Source organism: Cariama cristata, unplaced genomic scaffold, assembly GCF_000690535.1.
Source record: "Cariama cristata isolate BGI_N322 unplaced genomic scaffold, ASM69053v1 scaffold11584, whole genome shotgun sequence".
Classification (NCBI taxonomy): Eukaryota; Metazoa; Chordata; class Aves; order Cariamiformes; family Cariamidae; genus Cariama; species Cariama cristata.
In genome coordinates this window covers 1-27,985 of record NW_009611260.1, presented here as the reverse complement: position 1 = coordinate 27,985, position 27,985 = coordinate 1, and the positions used below count along the sequence as shown (strand labels likewise).

The following is a 27,985-nucleotide window of genomic DNA, read 5'->3' as shown; positions in this document are numbered from 1 at the left end:
ATAATGTATTGAAGGAGCCTTGTAAATAGTTTGCTGCTGATTGAAGAGGTGTCCTCTTCCAGACGGTGAGGGTTGCCACAGCGGACAACCACCACATTTCTCGCCGAGTCTCAGCAAAGCGCCAGGACTTGCCATGTGCTCGGCTGCACCGTTCCACAGCCGCAGAACACAGACCTGGCAAGGGAGAAAGAGTTTAAGGAAATATTTTTCAGAACAATGGGACATTTTCTTAGCAGCAACACAAGATAATCAATATAAATCCTATTTTTATTGCATGTTAGGTCAAAGCATGAGTTCTAGTAGGCTGAGAACATAAAGTGTATGTTAACAAATGACTTTTTTCAGGAATTACCAGCTAGTGAGTAATTATTTAATTTTAAGATGTGTTTGCCTTTATGCTGCGACTCCATTAGCATTTCAATTTGGACCAGGAGTGTGCTTTTGAAAGGAATCTCTCACTCCATTTTCCCCACTTACCACACTTTGGTTTACAGGACAGTGTGGTGTCGGGACACATCAGCTGGATTCATTTTGATTAAAACTAAGCCAAGAGGTGTGCTCCAGAAGTGTACCTAATGTCCTGCAGATGCCACTGGGTGCCTGGTCCATGGGATCAGGTTGGAGTCAGCCTAAAGCACCCTGCAAAGGCAAGCATACTGTCACACTGTGCAGAGCTGTTTCTGATGTGCTGTGCTACATGCTAATGGAGATGTAGGCACATCAAACTGCAATTTAGGAGAAAAACCTGTACCTTTGTTACAAGTGCAGGGCTACGCGCTCCCAGATTTGCTATCTCTGTTCTTTGGGGAAGTCTGGCTGCAGTGCTGAGCTGGTGGGAGTAACTGTAGTCAGCCAAACACTCAGGTACCGCCATGAAATTTGGATTAGGCTCTTATTTTCAGTACTTAAACACACTTGCTTTAAGGGGCATGACACTATGCAAAGGTGTTTTGGGTATTTTTCAAGTGTTTTCTAGTTTTTTTTGTTTGTTTTGTTTGTTGCTTTCCCCCCCCAGAGCCACAGAATGGAACACGATTAGATTGTGTACTCACATATTTCCATTTTCCCCAGATATTATTGTGACTTCTTCAGCTCCCATGCAGCCTCTGTGTACATGACCTTGATGGTTTTTCCAGAGAAATTCAACTTTTGAAATGTTCCCAGAAATTTCTGTGTCAATATAGTTCAAGTATGTTTTTCCTGGTTTGAAAGTTCCTCTGCCAAAAGAAAAGCACAAAAGTGATGCTCTGTGTTCTTTACAAATGAGGAAAAAATAATGCTATACTTTAGGTAGAAAGGGAGATGAGTTGTGGGATGCTACGAGTTGAAGCTTTGAATACTGTCATTATAATTTTATTACATTTGTTTTCAAGAATTACCCATCAGGGATGTTAGGCAAAATTTTAGCTTAGAACATGTTCTTGGAGAATATGTTCCTTGGGGAATGCACAGGGCTCTTGATGCAGAGCCTCATGCAGATCCGAGGCTTTCAGCTCAGGCAGTAGAGGATCGCCTCAGGTCCAGAAACACCAAGTTCTGTCCTCTCTGCTGACTAGTCATTCAAGCCTTACAGCAAAGTTTTTTATAAAGTCCTTTTTCGTACATAAAATATATCAAATACTTTTTTGGACAAACATTGTAACAGGGCTAAACTTAAAGGAAGATTAAAAGAAACCCACCAAAAAAAAATTCATTTAACATTTTTTGTAAGGATTAGGAAGGAAAGTCTTGTTGACATTTTGGTTGATATCTTCCTCCAAATCAATATTGCAGTTTTTTGCCTTCCCTGAAGCTATCACAGCGGTGCTGAGGCTACCTCATCTTTCCCAACATGGTTTATCCTGAATACCTGGAGGTGCAGATGCCAGTGAGGCAAATTGGTGAAGGCCACAAAGTCTCTGTATTAACCTTATTTGAGAAAGCGGAGGAAACACCATTCCTGTTTATATAGAGAGGTTATTACGGATCCCACTATAGGCTTTCAGCGTATCAACCCAATGTATGGGCTTGTGGGTACCCGACGAGGAGACAGCTACTCAGAGAGATCTACAGAAGTGTGCAAATGATGTAGTCACTTAAATTCCTGCCCCTTTCAGGATGAAAACACTAGATTAGTTAGCCCACTCTCTGTCAGTATTGCCATAGGGTTTATTCTAGACATTATTTTTGGAAACTGAGATCCATCTTCAAATAGGTCCAAGTCAAGAAGTTCTCTCAGTATTCCTGCTTGCTTCCAACCATGAAGAAAATTGAAAATTATAGTTTGCATTTGTACCTTCTGTAGTATCGGTGTCCATTATAACAGAATGCACGTTCCAGTGTGACATTAACAATAAAATTTCCTGTAGGTGTATCGCTGGAGTATTGTATTTGCACCCAAAGGTAGTCCTGGTACAGACCAGTAACAGGGCTATGTTCAAACACAGAGGAGGTTGGGTTTACAATATTTAAACTGTGCTCTTGACAAGGATCAATTTATGAGAATTAAAATTGCATTTACTGGAAAAAGGAGAGCTGAGCAGACAGGAATCCCAGACTCCAGGCCAGTTCATAAGCAAGCTGCAAAATTTTTACTCACATATTCCCCAGAGGAAGGAATGATTAAATGACCATATGTCATGCAGCTCTTTGTCTTCTCAGAGAAGATCACTGAATGATGTTTGAGTCCAGCAGCAGCAACAGAGCTCTTTGCTCTTGCCCACTTTACTATGCTAACCATCATCCTCAGAAAAGAAAATACAGAGCAAGAGGGACCAGCAAGCAGATTTTGACCACCATCTGTAGCATGGGGAACTTCAACCACTTATCAGCTACTTTTATTACCAATATAAATCACAGATCACATAGAACAAGATGAGATATATAAAAATAGCTGTGTATAAATTCAATATGATAACAATGATAGAGCCATTTTTTCAACAGTTATGTTAAACTTACTTGTCAATTGTATATATTTTCCTGATCCCATTACTTCCAGTTAAGGCTACATCTATATTTCCTTTCATGGTTTCTGTTGCAGATACTCTGACATGTATCTCTTTTCGCCAGCCTTTGAAAGCAAAATGAAATACATGATGGTTGTAAGAAGATTTCTTTCCTAATGGTAAAACTTCTCATATGTTTCAATGCCTTTCAGGGAGAGGAAAGGATTGCACAAATGTGCTTGTAAGCAAACAAAATGTCACTCTTTATTAAAGCAAATGTTAGTTCTGCATGATTCTGGTGGTATTAATTTCCTTGACAGTGGTCTAAATTGCAGATCCAGTCTTTGCTGACCTCTTGACTATGCTGAGTATTTAATCTACCATGGCCAATACTGTACCTTGCTCTTCCACTTGGCCTCACTTTAAATTTTCTCATTTCTTACATTTATGAGCAATCTGGGGGGTCTCATGGGTAGTGTGTTAGCTCTCAACTATGAAGTGAGGTCCACTGGACTGCTGTGTTGTTAAAGATATATTAAACAAAACTGACTGCTTTCCCAGGATGATCCTGATACAAAGAGTGTTTAGGGTTTTTCTTATCCCTGTGCACAGCTGTCAGGAGATCCTGTCATCTCGCTGGTCTTTCTAAGGCAGAAGAAGGGTCTTAGATACAACAACATATATTGATTTCAAGCAACCGGATTTGGGAGGTTTTTGTACTGGCTTTAATTTGGGCTATTAAAAGGAGCCTCTCTTCACCCACTTCATAAGGTTATATTTGGTTTCAGCCTATAATTTCTATAAACTCAACAGTTTGTAAATGTTGAAATTGATGTGTTCATTCAGATTTAGGTAATGGCTAGTTTCTCTATACTCAGATTCATTTTTTTACTTTTTGCTCTCATGGAGATGTGATTTTTTTTGGTTCTTAATTTTGTTTTCATGTTTTAGTGCCTAATGAATAGGGAACTCAAAGACCCTCTCTCATTTATTGCCCTTGCAATTCATCACCTGTGATGGATTACAATTTATTTATGAATTTTCTTATTTCCCAGTTCTGTGGCTGCTTCTACAATAACCACAATTAAAACTATACTTCTTATTACTCCCTGCCAGTTTGACTTCATAAGCTTTGCAAAAATATCCCGAAATAATCCAATTTTATAAATTTTTGTCAATAAAAACAATGTAACTTTTTTTGATTTGAAATTTTGCACTTTCTGCATAACTTTCTTCCCACCTTCAGCTTTATAGATTTTTGGAAGCCATCATCTGATTAACAAAATATTAGCAGAGTTTCTAACTCAGAGGGCAGCATCTATTGATCTGTTTCTATAATTATCTCAGCCTTTCCCAGATAATGCTGGTACTGCATGTTCCTAACACGCCTGAAACTCTAGATTTTGTACTGAGTGCCACTCATTAACTCCAACAGCTCTCTGTAGAGGTGTAAGATATTTGTTCACACATAATTCATTGCCACTTTATAATTCACCACCCAAAATGAGCACTTACGAGCATATGGAGGGGAGGGCCCTGTGTTTAAATAAACCTTTTGCTGTTCTTTTTCAGTTTTATGTAAAAACTTATCAGCATAATGACCCATCAGTGGGCATCCTTCCTTGGGACATGGGAAGCAGTCTCCCTGGGGGAAAATAACAATGTGCATTACAAGATGTTATCTCTTTTAATCCCATTTCTTAAAGTTTAATAAATTAGGGTATTTCAGCTTTTTTCCTAGCTTTTTTGAAAGGGTACTTGCTTCTGAGTTCAGCTCATATCTTCACTATTTATCGGTGTGGTGAAAAAAGGAGCTGAGATGGTCAGTCAGCTTATTTCATCTGGTTGAAAATCAGAGAGAAACAAGTTGAAAATCTGGCCCAATTCCTTATACTCTTGCAGACACCATAAGCAAATACCTTAATGCATGTTTACCTGATCTGTAAAATACAGGTAATATATTCATCTTTCAAAGAGTCCATTGAAACGTTGTCTGCTAATTATTATAGGGTGGGTAACCATATTTACAAGGAGATCTGGCTGGGTATCTCACTCATATGGTAAAGGTATTTAAGCTTAGGGATACTGAAGCTTGGGGTCTTGCTTTGGGATGTGTTCTGTCTGCTTTTCAGCCTTTATTCCCATGCAGAACCTTAATGAAATTAATCTACCTACATAGATCAAATATTCAGATCAAGACCTTGCATCCATTAAAAAAAAAAAAAAAAAAAAAAGATAAGCCTGTATATTTTCATTGAAAGTGATTTAATTGCAGTTGGAAAAAATAGCATTGTTATATTTAGATAGTTCAGTTTTGATATTTGGGAGGTTCTGTAGGAGCTGGTGTTTGTGGATCTTTGATTATTTGGGCATTAGATGAATAAAAGGCTAAATGATCATGATCACATGTTTATTATGAGACTGAAAAAAAATTTCCCTTGCATCACTAAATTGCACAGGGTTGAGGTTTTCAAGTCCTAAATTACATTAAACTTTCAAATTATGTGGCAGCATTGCTACAAACATTAACAACTTTTCTGCAGTTTTGTAATCATTCCTTTTGGGAATAGATGGAAACAAATTCAGACTTGTCTTCCTCCTTGAGACATCCTCAGTTCCATTGCCAGAATTGGTCCAGTAAAAGCCCAGTTATATCAGGCATGAAACACTAGGACATTACGCTGCCTTCATTCTTGTGCGACATGAGGGTTGCATGAGCAATGCTGTGCTGTATAAATATCTCCCCTGCCCTATATACTGTGAGTGTTTGTTGTTTAAAATTTCTGAAATCCAGAGGCTGTCCTCTGGATGGTGGGTTCCAGCAGGTTTAGATGGACTTCCTTCAACCACAGCATCCCTCACTGCTGACCTACACAAAAGGTGAATCCAGCCACGGCCTTTCATTGCCCTCTTACTCAAACTCATCACCTCTTCCTTTGTAACTGTTTTTGGTGTTTATTTTTACTGCCTTATTTTCTTCTAGATCTTTTTTTGGAGTTTGCTGCTTTTATATTTTGCCTGATTTTTGGTTATGGTCTGGAGGAAGGTTGTCAGTGGGTCTGCATAGCCCCCCCTGTATCCCATGATCCAGAGCGTAGAAGTTGTCCCAGGAATTAAGAGAAGGGCAAGGCTATAACCCCTTCGATAAATATGTACCCAATACTTACCAATACAAAAGCTTGGTATGTTTCACATGGATACCCAACAAATCCATTCGGAGTGATAATACTTTCAGCATAATACCGGAGACTTCTTTTATGTGCACATCCAATAGATCTATATTCTGGGAAAAAGCACAGGTAAAAAAGATTAAAGCTATACTTTAAGTCCATGCCAGAGCAACATTTGTGGGTCTTTGTTCCTCATTTGTACATTTGTACATATAGTGACGTCTCACATTAAAAAACCAGTAATGATTAAAAGATATTTAAAATGTGAATGATTTGGTTTTATAGTAAAAAGTGTACTTATGGATACATTTATTTTTTCAATGGGAAAGAGCTAGGTTCTAATCTGTGTGTCCATGTGCTCATGCTGAATTTAACAGAGGTGGGATGCACCAAGGCAGACCTCATGTAGCCTCCTGTCCCACTATGTGTACTTAACTGCTTTTACTTTAGCATGAGAACTGAGGAGGATTTAGGAGAATTTCCCTTTGATATTTCAAAGACTGGAATAATTCATAGCTACAGCATTTGTAAATCATATAGTAGTTACTCTGAAGTAGTTTTCATTTGCTTACCGTTATCACAACATGGTATTTTGTAAAACCACATTTTCCACTCATTTCTAGAATTAAAGGTAATTGTAGTAATTGCTTTAACTTCAGTGGCTTTCAGTGTTTTTAGGCTCTGGAAAATCTGCGGTCATTTGACAGTGGTGATTCTTTGAAATGCTCTGAAAAGCAAGATGTTTGGCAGAGTGTCCTTGATTCTGTCAGAATTATCTGAAGCAAGTACGTTTTCCCATCAGAGTGAAATTTATAAGCACTCAGTGCAGGAAAGAAGAAAGTGTTATTTGGGTTATATTTACAGGTCCCTTGTAACAAGTATTATCTTCATTGGCTCTGAAGTCTCTCCTTTATCAAAGCACAATATACTAAAGTTACGTGGTATAAAAAGAGGCTCTATTCTGCTTTGGCTTGTGTGGGGGCTCACCTAATCACAGGGCGAAGTCTTGGAGGCACTGAAGTAAGTGCAAGGTGACACAACTTATACTGAAATCAGAATTTCACCTACTGTCAATATTTATGCATCTTAAAGACAAACCAGTTGGTATTCACCAGTTGACACACATTGTTCTTTACATAAGGAAAGAAAAAACACATCAAAAACACCCTGAAAGGTATTTTTGTCTGTTTTTCTTGAGAATAATCTGCATCATCAAGGCTTCCTGAGTATGTTTTCTTTATAGTTCCTTCTTTAAATCTAATTCAGAAGGTTCTGTGCTTTTAACCTTAAAATCCTCAGCTTTTACGGTTGGCTTACTTTGTGCTAGTGCCAAATTCACTTAACATCTATACAATGGGAACATAATACTCCTCTCCCTGCTGCATCAAAAGCTGTGGAAAGAAGTTATTAAATAGCATTTCTAAAGCACTTCATACATAAAAGTACTACACAAATGTAAATATTATCAAACACAAGAGATAAGCACAAAGTAAGGTTTAACCAAGAGGCAGGAGTTAAGACTCTATTTTTAGGAGCTGCATGAACAATCAACTCCATCTGCTTGTGTTCAATAGAGCTGAGCTTCTCCTTCACCACAAAACATTGCAAACAGCCTTGTGAAATGTCTTTGGAAAATACTTTTTTCCTGAAAATGCAGACATTCTTTTGCAGTCTGATTGGAAAGTGTTTTGGTTCCAAGTGACTTTGTGCACAGCCAGCTTTCAGTCCTCTTTGTTACTAAGTTCTCCAACAGTTCTAAGACAGAGCATTTTTGAAAGCCAATTACTTAACTAGCAGTAAGGATTTCAAAACATTTAGCTGTGAATAACAGATGTTCTCATTTCTGTAGGTTAGGATCAGAAAACAGGATTTGGGGGATCTATTGTGCTGGATCCCAGGGTAATTCTGATTAACTGCCCAGTTTTCTTTGAAGAATGTGAACTGTCAATGGAGTAGTCATTTTATCATCTTCTATAATTTTAACCTTGTGCTGTTCCCTTTGAAGACAGTAAAGCTGTTAATGGTGTGGATGAGTACGTCTAACCCCAGTAATATTGGGATTGATGTCTTTCTAGGGAGAAAGGAAGCTCAGATTTTAAAATGCTCATTTTTGGATTATCCTTGAATGAAATTTTACCAGTCCTTGATGTGTGGAATTCCCACCGAAGTCACTGTGTCAGCACAGTGGCAGGCTCTTATAAAGGTTGTGATGAAAAAGTCTGCATGCTTTAACTGAAGTTTCCATCTGGAATTTGCCTTGGTTAGTATAAAAGAAAATGGGAGGGTGTTTCACAGGCAGCTTTAAATCTTCCATTTTTGAGTATTCTCTCCCCACTTCAAATCTGAGCTATATAAATAATATATACATTCAAAAGGCTTTACCTTAGCCTAGCCTTTATTTCTAACTGTAGCTTATAATGAGCTTATAAATTCTTTAAAGTATATTTACCTCTCATAAGGTCATTGATATTCCGAGTTGCAGGAGGTACACGAAGCTCCTTGCATCCTGGCATCTTCTTCCCACCATTTGGGTAAAAATCCAGGTGGCCACAAGTTTGAAGAATCCCTGGAGCTGAAATGCATGATGAATCGAGGCTGATCACTCGCAGGTACGCTGTGGTCAACCTCTGTGTTGGTGTCAGCCTTTGCATGAAAACTTACCAAAGTCAAAGAAAAGATGACCAGCATGAGTATGAATTATATCAACAAATTTTGCATCTGAAGGATCCAGCCTAACCATTGTGGGGGTATACTGGAAAAGGGGCCCAGCTGGATCCAAACCTAAATGAATAGAGATATATCTGAGTAAATACTACTATATGTATGTCATCACACCCGGTGCGTGTACACTGTATGTCATTACATTTGTGCCTTTACTCCACATTTAAAAATCCATTTTGTGATCCACAGCCAGCAAAACAAGTAGGGTTTTAATACAAAGGTGGCTGGAGGCATTGGAGCACAGTAAAATGCTGATGGGTGCTTGGCTTACTTTTGGGGAACAATGTCATAAGAAGAGGTCTGGGGTTTTTTTTTGCACGTTAGTGAAAAATACGAGATCTTGATATGTTACTCTGAGCATGTAGATTTGTTTGAGAATTTTTATTTGGTCAAAAAACTATTTTTATTTCCAGAAGAGCTTGGTTGAAAATGTTAACCCTTCACCTCAGTGTCAGTGAGCTGTCTTTGGGGCTAAAGAAACACAGTTCTGATCCCAGTTTCCCTGAATTGCTTATGTGACTGCTTACTGTGTACACATCTTAGTCAAAGAAATATCTATGCAGAGAAATGAACTGACTGGAGAAGAAAGGAAAGTAGAAAATAGTGAGCCTTTAAAAAAAGTGATGTGTGAGTGTGTCATGATGCTATGCCTTTCTGCGTATCCATGCGACTAACGGCTTTCTTCCTTTTCAGGCTGTCCATTGCTATTTGCTGTCTCTTTCTGACATACTGTGTTTTTCATTTCAGATTTTCAATCTTTTGAACTGCTGAAAAGTCATATTAGAGTGGGCTTTTAAAACCAAATATGACAATGAATTGCTAGTCTTTTACAAGCCTGTTATTCCACATGTAATCCAGTATTTTGTTCCCATTCTTTTATATAATTAAAAATCATAGCCAACTGCTCCCTAGGACTTGTTGTGACCTGTGAAAAGTGACCTCTATTTAGCCACAGTCAGGACAGTCAAGCCTTTCTGATCTGTCGCAGTTAACCTTTCTCAGAGCTGTTGACATTGACATGTGAAATGCGTGGCATGCGATAGGACATGGCTTCGTTTGTGCGCCATCATGCTAGCTGTATACAGTTAGTTATGACAAACCAGCACATTGCGGTCTGTATTGTGTGTTTATAAGGCAGCAGTGATTCTTCAGTTCTCTTAAGCTGCACAAAAATATAAAGCTTCATCAGCTGAAGTAGCTTCAGTACCTGTTATTCTTCCAATGCCAGGTTTTCTTCTCCCTGCCTCCCCTGCAGCATGTGCTCCAAGACTATGGCCAATGAAATGGATGTTGGCAGGAGAGTAGCCGTAGTCTTTCTGTGAAGGTGTACGGAAAGGGAAAAACAAGTGTGTTAAGTGGGGGATACAAGCCTGTGGCACTGCATCATGGCCCCATGCCATGCCAGGACATGTCCAGACCAGTGGGCTATGGAGGGGAGTGTCTTGGGTGGCAAGTTACTGTTGAGGGTGGTGGGATCTGTACCTAAAGAGAAGCAGTTTGCAACTCATCCCACCCCTCATATCATGCCTCTGGAAGGGAGTAATCTCTGTCAGGAACTGGCCATTATGATAGAAAAGAAGGAAAAGGGAATTTCTGCACATAGCTCCCCTACATTTGCACTGATTGCTTATCCAAAAGGCGAATGACCCCGCTGCCTCACCCCTGAACCAGTCTGTCCGGTCAGGATGATGGTCTGTGGTGGAGGAGTTTTCAGTGCCTTTGTCTGTGCCATACCCTCCATGTGAATCAAGGGGCTGCCCCGCTACGGAGGTGTTGCACCACGCAGGTCCTGCAGGACAGGGAGCACCATGCCAGGCACGCTGCCGGTGAGCCAGGCTCAGCTGAGCTTCTGGAGGGGAAGGCTGACACTGGGGGCTGCAGCAGAGCTGCTTCTCTGTGCTGCAATTTTGTTCTTGCAGGAGGCAGCGCGTGTGACCCGCAGAGGGATATTTTAACTGTATTGGTCCTCTATTACGCACTCTTCACCCTGCCAGTTTTGCTAGACAGTCTCCAATCTGATGTCTTATTCAGTAAAAAGCCCACATGAGCAAAACTTTCAGAAACTATGGCCTGTAAGTCTTTAGGGACATGCTTATCTGTGGTCTGATATTAAAGTAGGTATTTACACTTGTGCAGGATTAGAGACTTTTAATGACATTTTCAGCTGCGTTATTGAGTACCTCTGTACTCCTGACTCTATTGCATCAAACCTAAAGGTGCCACCCTGAACACAGCCTTTACCATACAGACTATGTGCCGGCTTTCACGTTCCACAGATACTTTTACCTCAAGAAGGTTCACCAGATATACCAGCTCAGCTCCCACAATGCGGACGTTGTTAACTGCTTCGGTGTACAAACCGCTAGAGCCACCTGTCCAGTCGGTCAAAATGCAGTTCACGTCTTCAGTGTGAAACATGAACTGGTGGAAAACATGAAAACAGGCAAACAGAATCAGTCAGGTATGAATTACAATTGTAGCAGGGTATTTGCAAACAATATTTTGTTTTGCTGTAGCTGAGGACTCACTTTGTTTATGTGACTGGTAAAGACATATCTATAGTATATTAATTCCTACTAATACTGAGGAATCAACACAAGGAGGCAGAGCGGAGGCAGTGATTTGAACACAGAAGCTTCAGTTTCTGTTTTCCATTCCAGATGCCTTGGTTGGCTTTAGGGTATCAACTTCTCTTAATGACGGTACCCCAGTTAGAAAAAGAGGATAGCAGGACTTCTTTTTTAATGGACCAAGCTTTATTCTTCAAAATTTATATGCTTGGATCATCTAAAAAGATTCACAAATTTGTGCTCATGTGCTTGAATTGTTCAGCCCTGAAGTTCGTATATTTTAACCAAAATATTCTATTTATACACTTCTGACAATGGAACATTCTAATTTTTCATTCTGAAACAATTTCATTTTTTAAATGTGCCTAAACAAAATGAAACCAATTTGCTGAACAAAGCATTTTAATTTTATTAGATCAAATGCCTCACTCAAACCAAAATGTTTATTTTGACCTTTTGCTGAGGTGAGAAAAGTACTTTTTTTCCCCCTTTATTATTGGCAAGGAATTAAAAAATCAAATAATTATAGCTTTCTCTGTGGAAGTGAATGCAGCAAAAGAGCATTTAGCAGAAGGCTGAAGTGCACTATATTCATAGCTAGGAACAAGAGGGTGGTCATGTGAAACTGAGCTTCATTCTGAGGGTTTTTCCCTTCATATATTCCCTCAATTAACAAGAGACCAGAGGTGTAAATTTTATGTGCGAATTTTAAACCAGTTAATGGGGTGATGTGGATATTTGCACTTTCAATACAGGTAAAATGACTGTCAGACAATAGTCATACCATACCCTGCATATACTTGTTATCCAGGGGAGGTCCGGTCCAGCAAGATGGCCATGTATAATGAAGCGAGTTTTCCTGTGTCTTTGGAAATTTGAAGCTTTGATAGTTGAAGGATTTGTAGCAGAAATTTTCTGTGTCGGAAAAAAAAACCAACAAAAAACACAACAAAGATGTGACTACTCCATCCCAGTGTATCTTTTGATACAGGGCAGAGTACCCCAAAGGTTAAGGCATAGTTCTGGACTCTGAAGAGACGGGTCTTGTTCCTTACTTGTAAACTGCCTTGCTAGGGGATATCAATTAATCAGTTCAACAAATGATTCACTTCCTCTAGTTAATTGAACTAATGATACTGGCATCCTTTGCACAATGCTTTGAGATACACTGGTACAACGTGCCATGTAAATACAAGATCTTATGAAACTTGGCCATAGAAATAGAAAGATAGCATCTTCTGCAAGGTATTATGCGGTTAACTTTGAATCTATACCTATTTTTCTTTCTTTTTTCTTTGAAGATAAGGCCTTCATCGCTAAGCTTATTTGTATTTTATGAGAAAGCTCAGCAGGTTTACAACATCAGAGGCTGTAGGTATTTGGGAGTTTATTGAGAAGGAAGGAATTATTTCTTTTAAAGAAATTCTGAATACTGGGTTGTTTTGTTTTAAAACTTGACTCTTACTTATTTTTTGTTATAGTTTTGTAAGCTTAAAAGAGGATGCCATGCACTAATTAGCACACATCTCACCTTCAGTGAAAGACTGATTAAAGTTAAAACCTCATAGGCCCTCTCAGCTGGAGATGTTGGACTTGTTCTGATGTATTTATCAAACAGGAGAAATAATTAAACAGCTTCACCGTTTGTGACTGCTATTTACACCAAAAAAACCAACTTGAAGCCTTTTCCATGCAATGTAAGCCAACAAAACAGCAACAAATTGCCCCCCCTTTTTCATATTAGCTTCAGTTTTCTTGCTCTTTGTCCAAGCAAAATTCACATTCTGTGATGGTCATTTCTCTTGTTTCACCAGACCAGTTGATAGCTCCACAAAACTACTTCATGCTATGGATAAGCGCAGCCCAGACACCTCCAACACCTCGAGCATCCTGCTGTGAGGTTTTCCCAGTACTTGCTGATCTTCAGAGGAAAGGGCTGACATCTTTCAGTACATTCCCATTTGATCCATCCTAAACAATCCTGCAGGCTCCTTTTAACTACTTCCATTTGTCACTCTGTCACAGTCCAGAGCTTCCTCTCACTGCCACTAGTTTGCAGATGTTGTAGATAACCTCACCTTTCTACTTTTTTTCTTCCATACAGCTCCAGAGTCTGCTGTCTCTACGTTTCTCTGCCTGACGTGTCTTCATGAGGGATAACTTGATTCAGCTTTTGGTAAGAGAAACCTCCAAGCTCTCTCCATGGTGTATCTCACCAAGTAATTTTCTTTAGCTTTTTAGTCTCCATTTTCCCTCAGTCCCAATCTTAAAAAAAAAGTTTGATATTTCTTTATTTTCTTTATCCATCTTTATTTCATTCTCCTTTTGGTTGTTTCCTTCTTTTTCCGCCTATGATTTAATTCTCTCCTTCTTTAGTTTCCTTTTTTCTTAAGTTTCCCATTTTCCTTTCTAAGCTTTCCTTTAATTTTTCATCCTATTTTCCTTCTTCTCCCTGGTGAACAGGGGTACTTTCTCCTCTGATCTTCACTCTTCTCTATCTACCTGGCCACCACATAAGCAGAGCCTCTGAGACCAATCGTATGTAGTTCAGAGGACCTAGTAATCACGTGTGTGAACCACATCCCTGAGTTGTGTGTATGGGCCTGAAACACGTTTTTAATCTGGAGACAGAAAGGAGCCAAAATTGAGCATTCCTTTTGTACTGCCTTCCCTGCCTCTGGATTTATAACGCTAAGCCTGAAATGGAATTTGGGCCATTAGCTTACTGTAAAGAAATATATGAAATATATCTAAAGTATCTCAGGCGACTTGTGTTAGAAGGCTGCAATTAATATATTGTACGTATACCTGGCTCATCAGAGAGCTGAAATGAGGAAAAAGGAAAAAGATGGAAGAAAATTACGATGGACTGTTCATGTGTCATACAGAATTGGGGCTTCTTCTAAGAGACTTGTGAGCAAAGGTCCAGGAGAAAAGAAACTGTCCGTATGATTTGTTGAATGTGTTGTATACTATCAGTATTTAAAAACAAAGCAGTTTCTTACTTGATATTTCATGATGTTGTTTCTAGTGTAAAGAAGAAATTTGGTGTTCACGTCTTCTGGAGAGCTGGGCAAGCCTGCCAGTTCTCTCCCTGGGATCCCAGACCAAGGAGGGCTATCTGTAAAGCATCCAAGCCTTTTGTAGCAAACTTCCCTTCCTGGGGTACGCAAAGAAAAATGTTAGTGTTCTGGGAAGGCAGCAGGTTAGACTGCCACTGCTTTGCAAGAAGCTGGCAGGATAGTATTTATACCAGGGAGGCAGAAAATGGCTGATTCAGATTAGGATGGCACTTGGGTTCATTTTTCATTAAGGGGTACAGTTATGCTCTTGTGCCTTGTGCGTGTATCAGGGATCCTGCTGCAAACACAGTGTAGAGCTCAGCTTGATGAACTCAGGAGAATAAAGGATGTGTTTGGTCAAACATATTGTTAACATAGCCGTCAGAAAAAGACAATAAAATTGTGATGCTTTATGGATCCAGAGAAGAAACCAGTTTTTGCTGTCGACACAGAACAGTCCTTCAAATTAGTCCTAATGCTCCAGGGATTATCTAAATTGTTATTTCTTGTGCAACAATTCCTGAAAGAGTAAAAAGAAACTAAAACATTAAAATAAATAGCTCTGGTTGCTCCACAACGTACATTAAACCTCTCTCTTTTATTTTTATCACCGTAAGATTTTAGTGGAAGCAATAAAGTGGAATTTGGGTGGAAGCCTAGAGCAAAGCACATTCTCAGGAAGTGTGGCCTGTGCCTGAAGGACTAGAGTTTCCCAATTTCTATTGTGGCTTTAATACAGTAAAGATGCAAATATGACATATGGGTGTTGCCATTAAATGTAATCCTTACCCACTATTATAGCACAACAATTGTGAAATCCCAAATAATTTTTATTGCTATTAAAAAGATACTGAAAGCAATGAGAAACTATCGTTACCTAGGGTAGGTGACAGATTCATAGTACATCAGACCATGACTTACTCTATTCGTTACTCTGGACGACATGCAGGGGTAGAGTGATATATACTGGAAATACATCTAGAGAAAGAGAGGATTTAATTGTGGAGCTGCAGCCAGAGACTCCACAAGCAACCCAGTCATTTTCACAGAGGTCTTTCCTCTGATGCCAGTAAAGTTTTGGACTGTCTCTTTTTGTTTCTCTCTGCTCTTTCCGTGTGTCCGTCTCTGTTGAACTATTCTTTCCTATTGGTAAAGAGGTGTTTTGGGCCCAGACTGTTTTCTTGTTCTCTGCATAGTGCTGTGAAGACTAAGTGCTTAGGCTGGCATTACGCGTGTTGTAGTTACTGTAAATGTTGGTGTGGATTGAGGGTGGGTAGGGGAAACTGTTTCGAAAGAATTTTAGTATCAATGAATATATCAAAATACCTTTCTAATTCCCATTCTGTTTACTAGCTGCAAAAACCTTTACAGAATTAAAAAGTAATAGGTTAAACGTGGGAAAGACATGATGTAACTCAATGCTCCTACTGAAGAAGTATGTTAAAACCATTCCAAAGCACGTATTTTTTCTGAAATATAGATATTCTGGTGTAAGCTGCACACAACAATTTTTACTGTTTATAAAATTTGTATCAACTATGTGTCTTACCTGTGGCTACATCGAGAAGAAAAAGGGTGGTTATCCACACTGCAAACATCTACAGCAAACAAGGACACAATTCAAACATAATTAAAAATAGAAACTGGAATTCACCTAAGGGTTTCCTGACTCATGGAAAAAAGTCATAGTGGCCACAGGAGTACTTCAGGCATTTAATGAGTTAGATCCAAAAGATTCAACACTTCCTTAAATATAGCAATGTTTTGAGAAAATACCTTTGGGATTCTTTCTGTTTGCCGTGGAGATTTTGCATATGCAGGATATCCTCTAAGCATTTCTTAAAGAATTGTCTTCCTGACCTTGACAAACAGAAGCTTTTTTTTCTCTAGAGTTGCAACTTATGGGCAAGCAAATGAAATTCTTAAAGGATTTGCAACAGCATATTTTTACAGAGTTAAGTTTCTTCTAGTATTTAAAAGAAAAGTTACTCATAGAACTGCCATTCAGTGATTGTATTTAAAAGAACGCAGGAAAAAACTTAATTTGTGTTTCTAAATCATATAGATAGTCTTGAAAACTCACTTTGGTCATTGCTATCAGCCATGTATGCTTATCAGCCCCGATCTGCTTGATCACTTAATCACCAGCTGATAGGTAAGCATCCGAGTAAATGGAATCAGTCACTTCGAGGTTTTTTTCTCTTAAGTGAAGTTTCACTAGTACTACTAGTAACTTCTCTTCAAAGGAAAGAAGATAATTCTTGGAAAAGTCTAACATCAGGCCCTGAACCTCCAATGAGTCCAGCACAGGTAGAGCCCTGCATTCCCTTCCTTAGCTCCCCATCCCCAGTCTCTCCAGTCCCATGAAGACCATAATATGCTATTAGCAAAGACTTCATCCCTGCAAAACCCACAGCAAGTTCAAGCATGTTCTACTCCCATCTCCTCTCCTCCAGCCTCTCACCAAATACCCCACACCTTATCATGATGCACCTTATTTCGGTTCCTTAGATGTTCTTGGCTCCAAAATATCCCATTTTACCTTGGCAAAGCTCAGAGCAAGTTCTTTGGGTCCACCTCTTCGTTGATTGCAGCAAGCCTTGCAGAAGCCCTTTAGGAGCCTGGAACGAAGCAGGACAGCACTGTGCCTGCCCTCCAAGGGCCCGTGGTGGAGGGATGCTCACCCCACCGCTGCTCCACAACGCTTGGGTTCCCAGCTGCATCTGTGACTTTTCTGGCCAGTGCCAAAAGAGATCTCCTTGTGTCAGGTATGCTTCATCTGAGATAACATAAACCAGGTCAGACCAGTTGCTGCATGACTCCACCTGTTTAATGCAAATCTTCAAATAGGGTGTTATTGTCATCCATTGGTAATTATTTTTTAAAGCTAAAAAGTGCTGGGAAGTGTGATGTAAATGCTAAACAAACACACAGCCTTTCAGGATCAGATACAAGGTTCTTGCCATCAGCCCAGCTGCTCATCTCTGTGTGATGCTGAGTTGGGATTTAAGAGACTTAGCATCACATCAGAAGGCTGTAGTGGAGCCTCAATCTTTTGAGTCCTACTCCAGAGTTTGAATAGCAAAATCATCCTTTCTGGAGCTGATCCCTACCTTAAATAACTTACAGTCTTAAGAAAAATTTTCAAACTTGTAGTTGATACTTAAGTCCAGCATTACAACATCAAGACAACAAGGTGTTTTGGGATGAGCTAGCATGTATGTTCACAAGGTTTAAGCTGTTACCTGTGAAAAGGCAGAAAGAAGAGAGAAGGATGAAAAATGATTAAAAATTTAAATTGCTTAGTCTCTCATCTGTCATTTGTTCATCTTGTATTCTCTTGTCTATAATTTTGCTAGTGGATGAATTACCTGACTTTTCTTTGAAAAGATAACAGAAATGCTTTTAGACAGGGGAGAATAGTTCCTTGGGCAGATTGTCACCACATCCAATCACCATGAATTCTCATAATTAAATTGTATTAATTGCAGTAATTTTAGTTTTTAGTGTTTTGATAATGATATCTTTTCACATAGTACTATATTGTTGTCATACTATTATGTTAACATTTCTGATCAGGCTTTCCTAGAAATCTTTGTTCCTGTATATGGGTCTTTTCCCACCTAACTGATTCTATGTAGACACAAATGAGAAACTCACACCTCCACATTTTAATGTTAAACCCTTTAAGTATATCAGGTGACTATTGGCACCTCCTAAGCCAAGGGTGTACAGAAAGGGGAGACTCCCTTTTGGTATAATCCTTTCCACTGACTGATGACTTGTCTCACATCTGGCACGTACAAATATGAACTGGGTTAAAGTGATTCTTAAGAGTACTAGGCATAAAAACATTTCCAGGTTTGGGTTTTTTTTGCTTAGCTAGTCTTGAGAGGTTAATTTCTTCAGAGGCAGATTGTAGAAACAAGTAGATCCTACACCTCTGTGCTCAGTAACTCTAGTAGAAAATTAAGAAGGAAGGTTAGTATGTAGATCAGGGAGTTTGGTTTTTTTCATTTCTTCAGGACTAAGTTAGTCCAGTAAAGTGTTGAATTATTCATGTTAAAATTCATTTGAGTTATCTTCTGCTCGTAAAATGAAAGACTGTTGATAGGGTGCAAATTGGTCATCTAAACTGTCACCAATAGAAATCAGCAAACAAAAATCCTGACCAGGGGTTTGGAAGAAAGGGTTAAAAGAAGCGCACACAAAAATCTGCTTCCAAGTTATCCTTGGTCATCCTGGCTAAAAGCGGATTCAGTGACAGTAATAGGTGCTCAGAACCGTGACACTACAGTGTAGGGTATACTCGGATCTGGTGATCAGGTGCTCAGATCTGTGATATAGTATCACATTCAAAGGTAGTAGATGCTTGGTTTTTATATCTCTAAGAATTTATAGACAAATTCAGAAAGGCTGATTCATTAGAACTTAAGGGCCCCACAGAAAATTGGTACCTAATCTACATTACCTGCTTCTGATTTAATTATTTTATATATGATATTGGACCAAAACTGCACTTCATTCTCTCCTCACAATTTCTTCCCACTTCAGAAGGAGAATTTACTGCAGAAACAGGTCACTCAAACTTTTAAATTAATCTAGTTGATTCAATAAATTATTCTTGTTACTTTGAATTCATAGATTTTACCTATTTAGAGTATTTGGGGCATATGGTCTCTGGGAAGCTCAAGAAGTCAGAATTACCCATTACATTAAGAAACCTCTCTGGAACCTGGTAGTACAGTCCCAAACCATACCTCAACCCTCTGCTGCAACATGGACTTCAATAGCAGTCTGGTGGTGAAAATTTCATATCAATTACAAGTGATGCTGCCAAGTTAAAATTAGAACAACAGCATATTTAAGGGCTTTTGATTTTAGCTATGATAAGAGCATCATTGTCTCATGTCCTAGATGCAAACGTGTACCATGCAATTCTTATAAATCATCATTCCAGCTAGTACTGATCATCAACTGGAGCTTAACTTCTCTAGGCTTTTCTCAGAACACACAAAGTGATTATTTAATGATGTTCACGCTGCCTTTCAGCAGTCAGTGAGACACCACAGCTCTCCTCCAGTGTTTAAGACAAGGTTACTGGGGGAGAGCTTTGCGTCTTCATATTTGTAACGAATTAGTCAGAGGATTTACTCCAGCAGACAAGCATGAAATCGGTTTTCTATGCTAGTTTACTAATACCAGGAAAGCTCATAGCTCAGCAACATTGTTAGATGTCAGCACTTCTGTGTCAGCTTCTAGAAAACTTCTCACTTTGATGGGGTTAACTACTTCAGCATTATTTGGGACCTGTGTAGGAAGTAGCAAGCTACAAAGTGCTGACTCTACATCCCTTAGAAGTTCTTGAGAATTTCTCTTCCATGAACTTGTCCAAGCTGTCCCTGAACTCATGCACGCTTCTAGCACACCCAGCATCCTGTATCAAACACATCGTAAATATGCAATTGTGAGAAGAGGCATCTCCTTTCATTTGTCTTGAGGTGTACAACTGACGGCTTCATTTCAAGCCCCTTTGTTACTAGTGCAGAAGAAAGTAAACAAGTCATTTTGTATTTGCATTCTCTATGATCCTCTTCATTTTATAGACCACATTCACACTCCCATCTCTTTTCTGAGCTGACTTCTGTTCTTCCCTTATATGCCAGAGGAGGTGGGAAAATGACTCCTTATTTCATTTGGCTGGAGTAGACGAGCATTAGTCTTTTGCCCTCCATTACCAAAACCAGTAAAGAAAATTTCTTCTGTCCTGAAGTTTTGTGAATGAATGTGTGTTTTCCTGAGTGATGAAGTGGCCAAAGGAGGAAGAAAGTTCTTTCTGCAGCTCAAATCCAGCTTTGTGCAATCTCTCCTAAAAGCTCCCTTCTACAGCAACATCTGTAAGACAGGAACTTACGTGGTGAGGTACAGTGCATATAATATGTTATGATAAAAAATAGGACTAATAGGGATAATTAATTTAAGTTATTGTGCAGGGTTGTTTACGCTATTTTTTCTTTCTTTTTGTCCTTTAATTGTAATTGTGACCACTTGTCATGTCTTAACCCGGAGAGTAAACTTTCTGGGCTGGGACCTACCTATCTATCTACCTCTGCACATTGTGGGGTTTGTAATTCAGTTTTGGGTAGTGTATGAATAATTTTTATTATAAATGGTAGCAGTAATGCAAAGGTGACCTTTTCCAGCACATCAGTGCTTCCCTAAGGAAGTAACACTTTTGAATAAAAAGCCTTAACTACCCACAAGTATTTTTCTATTCTTTACAGTCTGCTTGGCTGCTGAAATAGATATGAAGGGATTATTCTTTTTATCTGCCATTCCTTCGTTATGATCCAGCTTCTAATACTTTCATCAATGCCAATCCCAATGGGATCACTCATAGAATAAAAAATACTTCTTAGGTAAAGAGAGAGCACCAAATGCTAACTTCCACTTGCTTTGTATTTTAATGCAACTTAAACTAACAGCTGTTGCATGACTTATTCGTACCTCCCATGGAAGCCCATGTTTTTGTCTTGTACTTCTTGAGGTGAGCCTGGAGATGTCATGAGATTTGATCTGTAATGCTCCTGATTATGTTTTATCCCAGAAATTAAAATAGAGTGAAGAAGTTGAAGAGCATTGGCTCCTATCTGCTCTCCGTATAGCAATATGTATTTTCAAGGATGTGAGTGTGTAATTAGCCGTCCTTTATTCACTGCTTACCTCTCTGTGGTTAAATATAACACTTACTGGCACGCCTGAGAAGACGGGTGAGGAATGATTAACCTGCACAAGGAATACTGCAGGAAACATTCCCCTGAGCTTCATCTGTCCTTCTTATGTCTAAATTAAGAAGCGCTGTCTAGCCTGGTCTGTCCTGGACATATCTTGCATATCTGGGTAGGTCTGAAACATCCCACTACCATGCTACAAAGTTATTTAATTCAGTGCCAGTTTAGAGCTCCTAGAAAACTGGAGATCCATATCCTGTTGACATAAGAGAGCGGAGAGAGCATCCTCTTTCAGCCCTAGTACTGTTTAGCTTTCATTAGGCAAACTTCAGTAACATCAAGTTTAGATTGGAAAAAATGGGAAAAAAAATCATGTTTGCATAGTGCTTCAGTTTGATAAAATACCCTTCTTCCTGGAACAGTTCAGAGAAGAAAAGAATTCAAGCAGTGTTAGTAAGCTCAAGCTTTCAAGATTGAAGACATGTATTTTATTATTTTCACGTAATAATGGTGCAATTGCTAATAACCATCTGGTTAGTAATAGATTATGCTTGTCTCTACAGCAACTACTTCCAGATTGTAAGAGTCTAGGCTACATATTTTAAACAGGTAGAGTAGGTCAGAGTCACTGATTGAATTCAACAGTTAGACTGATTTACACCAGCTAAGGTCTGAAATTTGTGTCTTAATAAACAAGACAAATTTATTCCTGCAGTTATGTCTTAGTTTGTGTCAAAAAGAATTCCAAATGAGTTAGCTTTTCATCATTTCTGTGACAAAACGCTCTTGTGCTTGATGCATTCAATGCTGAGGACAGCATTGAATTTAGAAGTATGAAATAGGGAACTGAAGAATGTGATATAAACTGAAAATTTTAAGTCTCCTCCAGCAAGGGATTTTAAGGCCTTACAGACACTATGCATGTTGATCTAAATTTCAAGACATACGTTTGTTAACTATAGTGCAAAAAAATTGAAAGAATTAAGTAAACCTTTGGACTTTTTCCTAACCAATTGCCATTCCTTTCTTTCCCTCATCAGCCATCTAACAAGAAATTATTGGTTTCGTACTTTTGAAAAGTTAGAAATTAATTTAAGAAAAGACAATTAAATAGCATATCAAATGGATTTCACAGATTAATGGGAAAGCATGGAATAAAGATTCTAATCATAGCTGCTTTCCACAGCCCTATAGAAGGCTGTGGTAAATGAATTGTAATTGATCATGATAATTTTATTATATGGTTTAAAGATTACATGAAGTGATGGGATAGAAGCTCTATCTGAAAGCCTTTGATTTTATATTTCTGAATTAAAGCTGGTGGTTATTAGTAAAATAGGAAGCTATCCTTTATGAGATAATTGAGACAAATTCCTGTCTGGTAGCATAATCACTGAAATGCTACACCTTTAAAAATACTATATTTTTTTTTAGTTACTACTTCTGTCTGAAATTAAAGAATGCATTTTATATTAAACAAGTAACATCAGCTTGCGGGATGACTGAATTATTTTCTATATGTTAATAAAATCATTTTATGTATTTATTTCTGAAAGATAAGACTAAAGATAGAGATAGAGATGTTCTACATATTCTAGTCCCTCACCAGATTGCCTCTGTATTTCAATCTTAATCAGGTTTTTCATATCCTTATATCTTATTTTTTGCAAACCATTAAATGACTGTAATTGTCAAGGCAGAATGCTCCATGTTTAAAAATGGATAATAAAGTCAATAGAATGATATTAATTTATATAAGCTGTTAGCTGCTCTTAAATAGAAACACCTAATAAAATAATTAAGTTGTTTCATATCGGGCCTTTGATGTGATATGTGGCCTGGTTTATGTGGGTTTGGCTGTTATTTTGCAAGTGTTGGTTCTGTTCCATCGTGTTTCCTTTAACTTCAGTCCAGTACAGGCCGTTGACATCAAGGTGCGGTTTGTGTCACTATCTTTAGGTTCTTAACTACTTGTGGCGTGGCAACACGTGTAATGGTTTAATAAAGCTGTGTACTGTTTTTGTAGTATCCTCTATGCTTGCAGCCCGACCGCAGGTTTGTGTTTGTCCCTGATTTGTGTCCTGGCTGGAAAGGAGGTTTGAATTTGGAGCTGTGCACCTAAGGCACATGATAATCTATAGATTTCTTCCTCGGAAGGACCCCTGGAAGGGGCTGATGAGGAGAAGCGGTACATGGATGGTTCCCCGTGTGTCTCTTGCCAGCTTTGCCACTCCCTGTACAAAGGCATGACTTACGCAGGGAATAACCTTTTATCATACTTGCCTGTGATACAAGACTGCCTGTAAACAGGAAGGCTTCTTTATTTTGCTTTTGAATCCTGCTGTTTGTTCAGTCAGTTTGGTTTTTTTAGTATGCTTTTAGAATGCTGTCAGAATTTTAATAATTTGTGGGCCACTATTGGGATTAAATCAAGTTTTATTGAAGCACTACCTCTTCCCTCTGCTGTTTTTGGAAGGTCTTTCAACACTCATTTGAGAGGGGTCAGCCAACACAGGGTAGACTGTGAAGAAAAGTAACTAATTTATAGTATCTTTCTGTAAATGAAGTAACAAAAAAGCTACAGGATGGCATTCATTTATTTTGCAGGCCAGCTAAATCAGTATCATGTTCAATATGACTTCAGAAAAATTCATTTCAATTTTAAGCCTTTTGGCTTTGAAGTTACAGAATTTTTTTTGAAAATTGTGAAGAAAACAGTCATGAGGAACAGAGAAAACTCTTTAAAGGGCTACCCCAAATCAGAGTTATGAAGCAGGGTTGCAAAGCACAAACTCATTTTAAGCCCAAGGAATGTGGGAGTGGGATGTTGCAACTGGCACAGCATGCAACAGATAAAGGCATTACCACACCAATCAGACCTAATAAGTTTAACTGGAGTATTTCATCATGTGAGTCCAACTCAGCCTCTTTTTAAGTCAGCTGAAGTTATTGCCATTGTTTTCAATAAGCACAGGTAGAAGGCAGCATTGCAGTATTGATTTCAGGGTGTATATAGTTGCAGTTTGTATTTGAAGTGCATACAAATGTTGGAAAAAGATGTGAGATTTCAGTAATATTTCAGTGATCTGTTACTGGATGGGCACTAAATGTGAAGAACTGGAGAGCGAAAAGCTTTAGAACTGGTTTCTGTGTGGGCTTCAGGCTTCTGAAAACCAGTTGGGCGGTTTGTGAACACATCACTTGTAGATGATTGCAGCATTGCACAGAGCTGTGCCTGTTTTGGGATTACTTAACAGTTAAATCTTATAAAAAGAAATATGTGTGCAGAGAAGGTGCTTGCTTCCCAGATGCATTGAGGTACATTAGATGTGCTCTGCACTGTGCATGTGTACATCTTCGTCTCCTCTCCAGGAGAGAGGATGCTGAGACTCTGCTACGGACACGCTAACCATGGACTGATTTGAGCAATGCTGGTATATGCAAAGGAGGTGGCACTGATTATTCTTGTCATTTGCAACGTTAGTGATACACAACATATGTAAATGTTTTAAACAACAATTATCTGCTTTCTGTTACTACCAGCCAGACTACAGTTTAAGTTGGTTGAGATTAATGTAAAACATCTAATGATCAAAGCTAGAATTATCAACACTTACAAGAGGCGGGAGCCAAATGACGCCTGGGCTGCATACGGGATCAGCCCTGGTAACTTAGGAGTTTACCTCAGCCTTTGCCAGACTCATCAGGACGACTGCCACCACTGGGACAAACTACTTTATCTTGCTCAGCTGCAGAGTTTCACTGCTGGGGTTAGTGTGCCAGGCATGTAGTCTCAGCACGTTCTATTATTCATACACAACGTAGACATGCTAGATTGACTCTGTGTTCAAGCGAAGGGGAGCCTCGAGCATTCATTTGGGATGAGAATGTGCCATCAGCCAGGCAAGTCAAGTTTGGGAGCCAGCAGTTTTCAAAGTCCTCAGGGCTACTGGTGATACGAACAGCAGAGCCTGCATCAGATGTGATAAAAAGTAAGAGGTCTCCAGACAGACTGCTCCATCACCTCTGGCTGCTGGAGACCCGAGCCCAGTGATCTCACCGACATCAGAGCCTGGCCTGAGAAGATGGAGTGTTTGGCCGAGAAATCAAAGGCCATCCTCATTGCTGGCAGTTTCATGGGTTCTGAGAAAACCAGCTCTTTTATTTCTCTGAAAGACTTCCTGCTAGCCTCAAAAACATGCTTCAAAGGGATTGTTTTTCATGGCCTTCATCTAGCTGCTATCACTTCTTAAAGTAATAGTTCTATCTTTTTAGCCTTTTTAGTATAACACTGTTGTTATAATAGCTGGAAGTGCATTTACTGGCATGAAATCTTAAATATAGTGGAATTCTCAGTTTTACCTTTGTAGATTTTTCTCTGCTGTAGCCTTTATCCCAGTAGGATGTCATCTCTGAAACTTTTCTCATATCCTGCAGTAATACTTTACAAACTCCTGAAATTTTATAGTCTAAATTACTATTTCTTATGCACTATGTACACGTGTGCCTTTTAACATGTTTACCGAACTCTGTGTATGTGAGTCGGTATGATACATGAATATTTACTGGGCATAATTTTTAATACCATTGAAATTAAGTCATTAAGTAATAAAAAGAGAGAACTGTCTTCAGACAACTACAGAATCTGTAGACAGAGAGTGAGTTAGGTATGTGTTTTCAAGATTTGCACAATCCTTCTCTCCATATGTAAAAGTTGATTACAGGGAGCTCTGGGACCCAAGGAGAAGCAATTACAGCCCTCCCAGTCTGCGAGGCGCACATGCAAGACTGCCATTCACAATGGCCAAAAAAGTCATGGTATGTTTGGTATTCCATTATAAGGTAAACCTTTCATTAATGAAACATTCCCCATGCCCCGCCCATACAGAAAAAGTACTAACAATGAACAACTTCAGAACAGCGAACTGCAGAGGAGTGACAGTCTAGGTTACTGAAACAGCAGAGGGAACAAGCCCCAAGTTCTGCCTGTCTGTGCTATAAATGTTCGTGTGCCTTGAATTGATGCAATATATACATTTAGAGAATTGATAAAGAAGGATAATACGTCTCAAAAAATGATTATTTTGTGAACAGAATTGGGGTTGTATTTTTATTAGAGGGCTCCCTGAATAGCTGAGGTGTCCTTCTAAAATTAGGTAGATTGGTGTGTGAATACCAGCATCTCTATCCATAGTTTCAGTTGGTTTGCAAAGACACTCTGATCCCTAATTATATGTGATGATTCACCTAGATTATCAGCCCCAGGAAGGAACGCTTTCTGGTTCTCAGGCTGGGGTCTGGGCAACACTGTCATGATATGTGGGGGTGAGACCGAACATGCACCGCTCCTCTTCACATTGCAGTCATCTGGGAAGACACCTGTATGGTGCACCTCAGACTGCCCCGGGGCTTTAAACCTAAAGGAAAAAACCAACTTTCATTGCTTTGTGGAGCAGCGCCACTAGTTCATTATTGCCTTAAAATAGAATAGCCTCTAAACAGTGCATTAATTATAAGCTTGCCTTATTAGTTAATCCCATTAGACTGATAATATGCAGGTATTTTATCAGTAAAATTGGAAGTAAATTAGTAGGAACATCACTTTTCTGGTTGCATTTTAGATTGCCTAGCAGATCAATAGATGACTTGAAAACACTCTTGCTTTAGTGCAGTGCAAACTTGGCCTCCTAATTTCCTGTGTTCAGATAGGAGGGTGTTTGATGGTTGAAAATGATGCTTTTCCCAAATGATGTTTTGGGGAAGGATAAATTAAGTGTATACGATGGCAGCACTGGGAGTACACTCTACTTTCATTACCAGTTTGCATTATTAATGTTCCTAGGAAGCTTTGCTTGAAGCAGGAGTGCAAAATGCCAGGCCCCGCAGGAGTACCATGTCAAGATACTTGCAGGTAATCTTCCTAAATTAGAGGAAGAGTGACTAAGTGTTACAACCTGGTCGCAACTAGTTCATGAATCCCTTGGAGTAAATTAAGGTGAACTGACATCAAATAACTGGTAAACAGCAGAGAACAATTTATTGTAACAGGGAAAAGCCATATGGTCAAAACGGTTTTGGGTTTCTTTATACAACAACTCCTTAAACAACAGAGAAAAGAGAAAGAGAGAAAAGGGAAAGACGAAAATATGAGAGAGAGATATCACCACCCTCGGATCCAGTGATATAAGCTGCTTGAAGAGGTGATCCTTTGGTGGCAGGCACGCATGTGGCTCTTTGGAATTCTGTTTTTTATAGACCTCAGCTCCATCCCAGGAGAGGAGATTCACCTTGGCAGCTGCACATGCAGTCTTTGCCTTGGAAGGTTCTGGAAGTGGATCTGGGGTACTCAGGGGGTCTCAGATGGTTGGATAGCCCCCTCCCCTCTTTTCCATCATTGTGACTGTCCTGGTTTGGCTAAAACAGGACTGTTTTCTCTTTTCAGGCATTTTTCTCTCAGTTAAGTTTCTTCTAAGTAACTGCACTTTTTGAAAGTACCTCTACACGTTTTTCAGACACTGTCTGCGTTTCAGACTTGATAACGCTCGATGTTTATAGTTGCTAGTGAAGTATCAGTAGGATTGGTATGCAGACAGCCCCACGTTTATTCTTATCCCCATGAGAACCAAGGCCACTGCTGGCCCCCCTCTGTTAAGCAGGTAAAAAGTCGTAACAGGGTGGCACCTGCGGAAGAGTGCAGATGGGACAGGTGACCCAAAACTGACCAACGAGGTATTCCATCCCATCCACCTCATCCTCAGTATAAAGCCAAGGGATCACGAGGGTCTCACTCTCTTCCTTCACGGCTGG

At 39.2% G+C, this 27,985-nt stretch overlaps 1 protein-coding gene across 1 annotated transcript; it reads right to left on the bottom strand.

Moving 5' to 3' along the window:
• Positions 1–2,937: 2,937 nt before the first annotated feature.
• On the bottom strand, positions 2,938–17,272 carry LOC104157028 (pancreatic lipase-related protein 2-like; the record flags this gene model as incomplete). The annotated part of the gene is made up of 11 exons (XM_009698182.1): positions 2,938–3,049; positions 4,440–4,569; positions 6,092–6,207; positions 8,544–8,666; positions 8,756–8,875; positions 10,023–10,131; positions 11,102–11,236; positions 12,175–12,300; positions 14,391–14,545; positions 15,997–16,045; positions 17,132–17,272. Coding segments are annotated over 11 exons (1,316 nt in total), but the record flags the coding sequence as incomplete, so codon positions are not given.
• Positions 17,273–27,985: the final 10,713 nt, after the last annotated feature.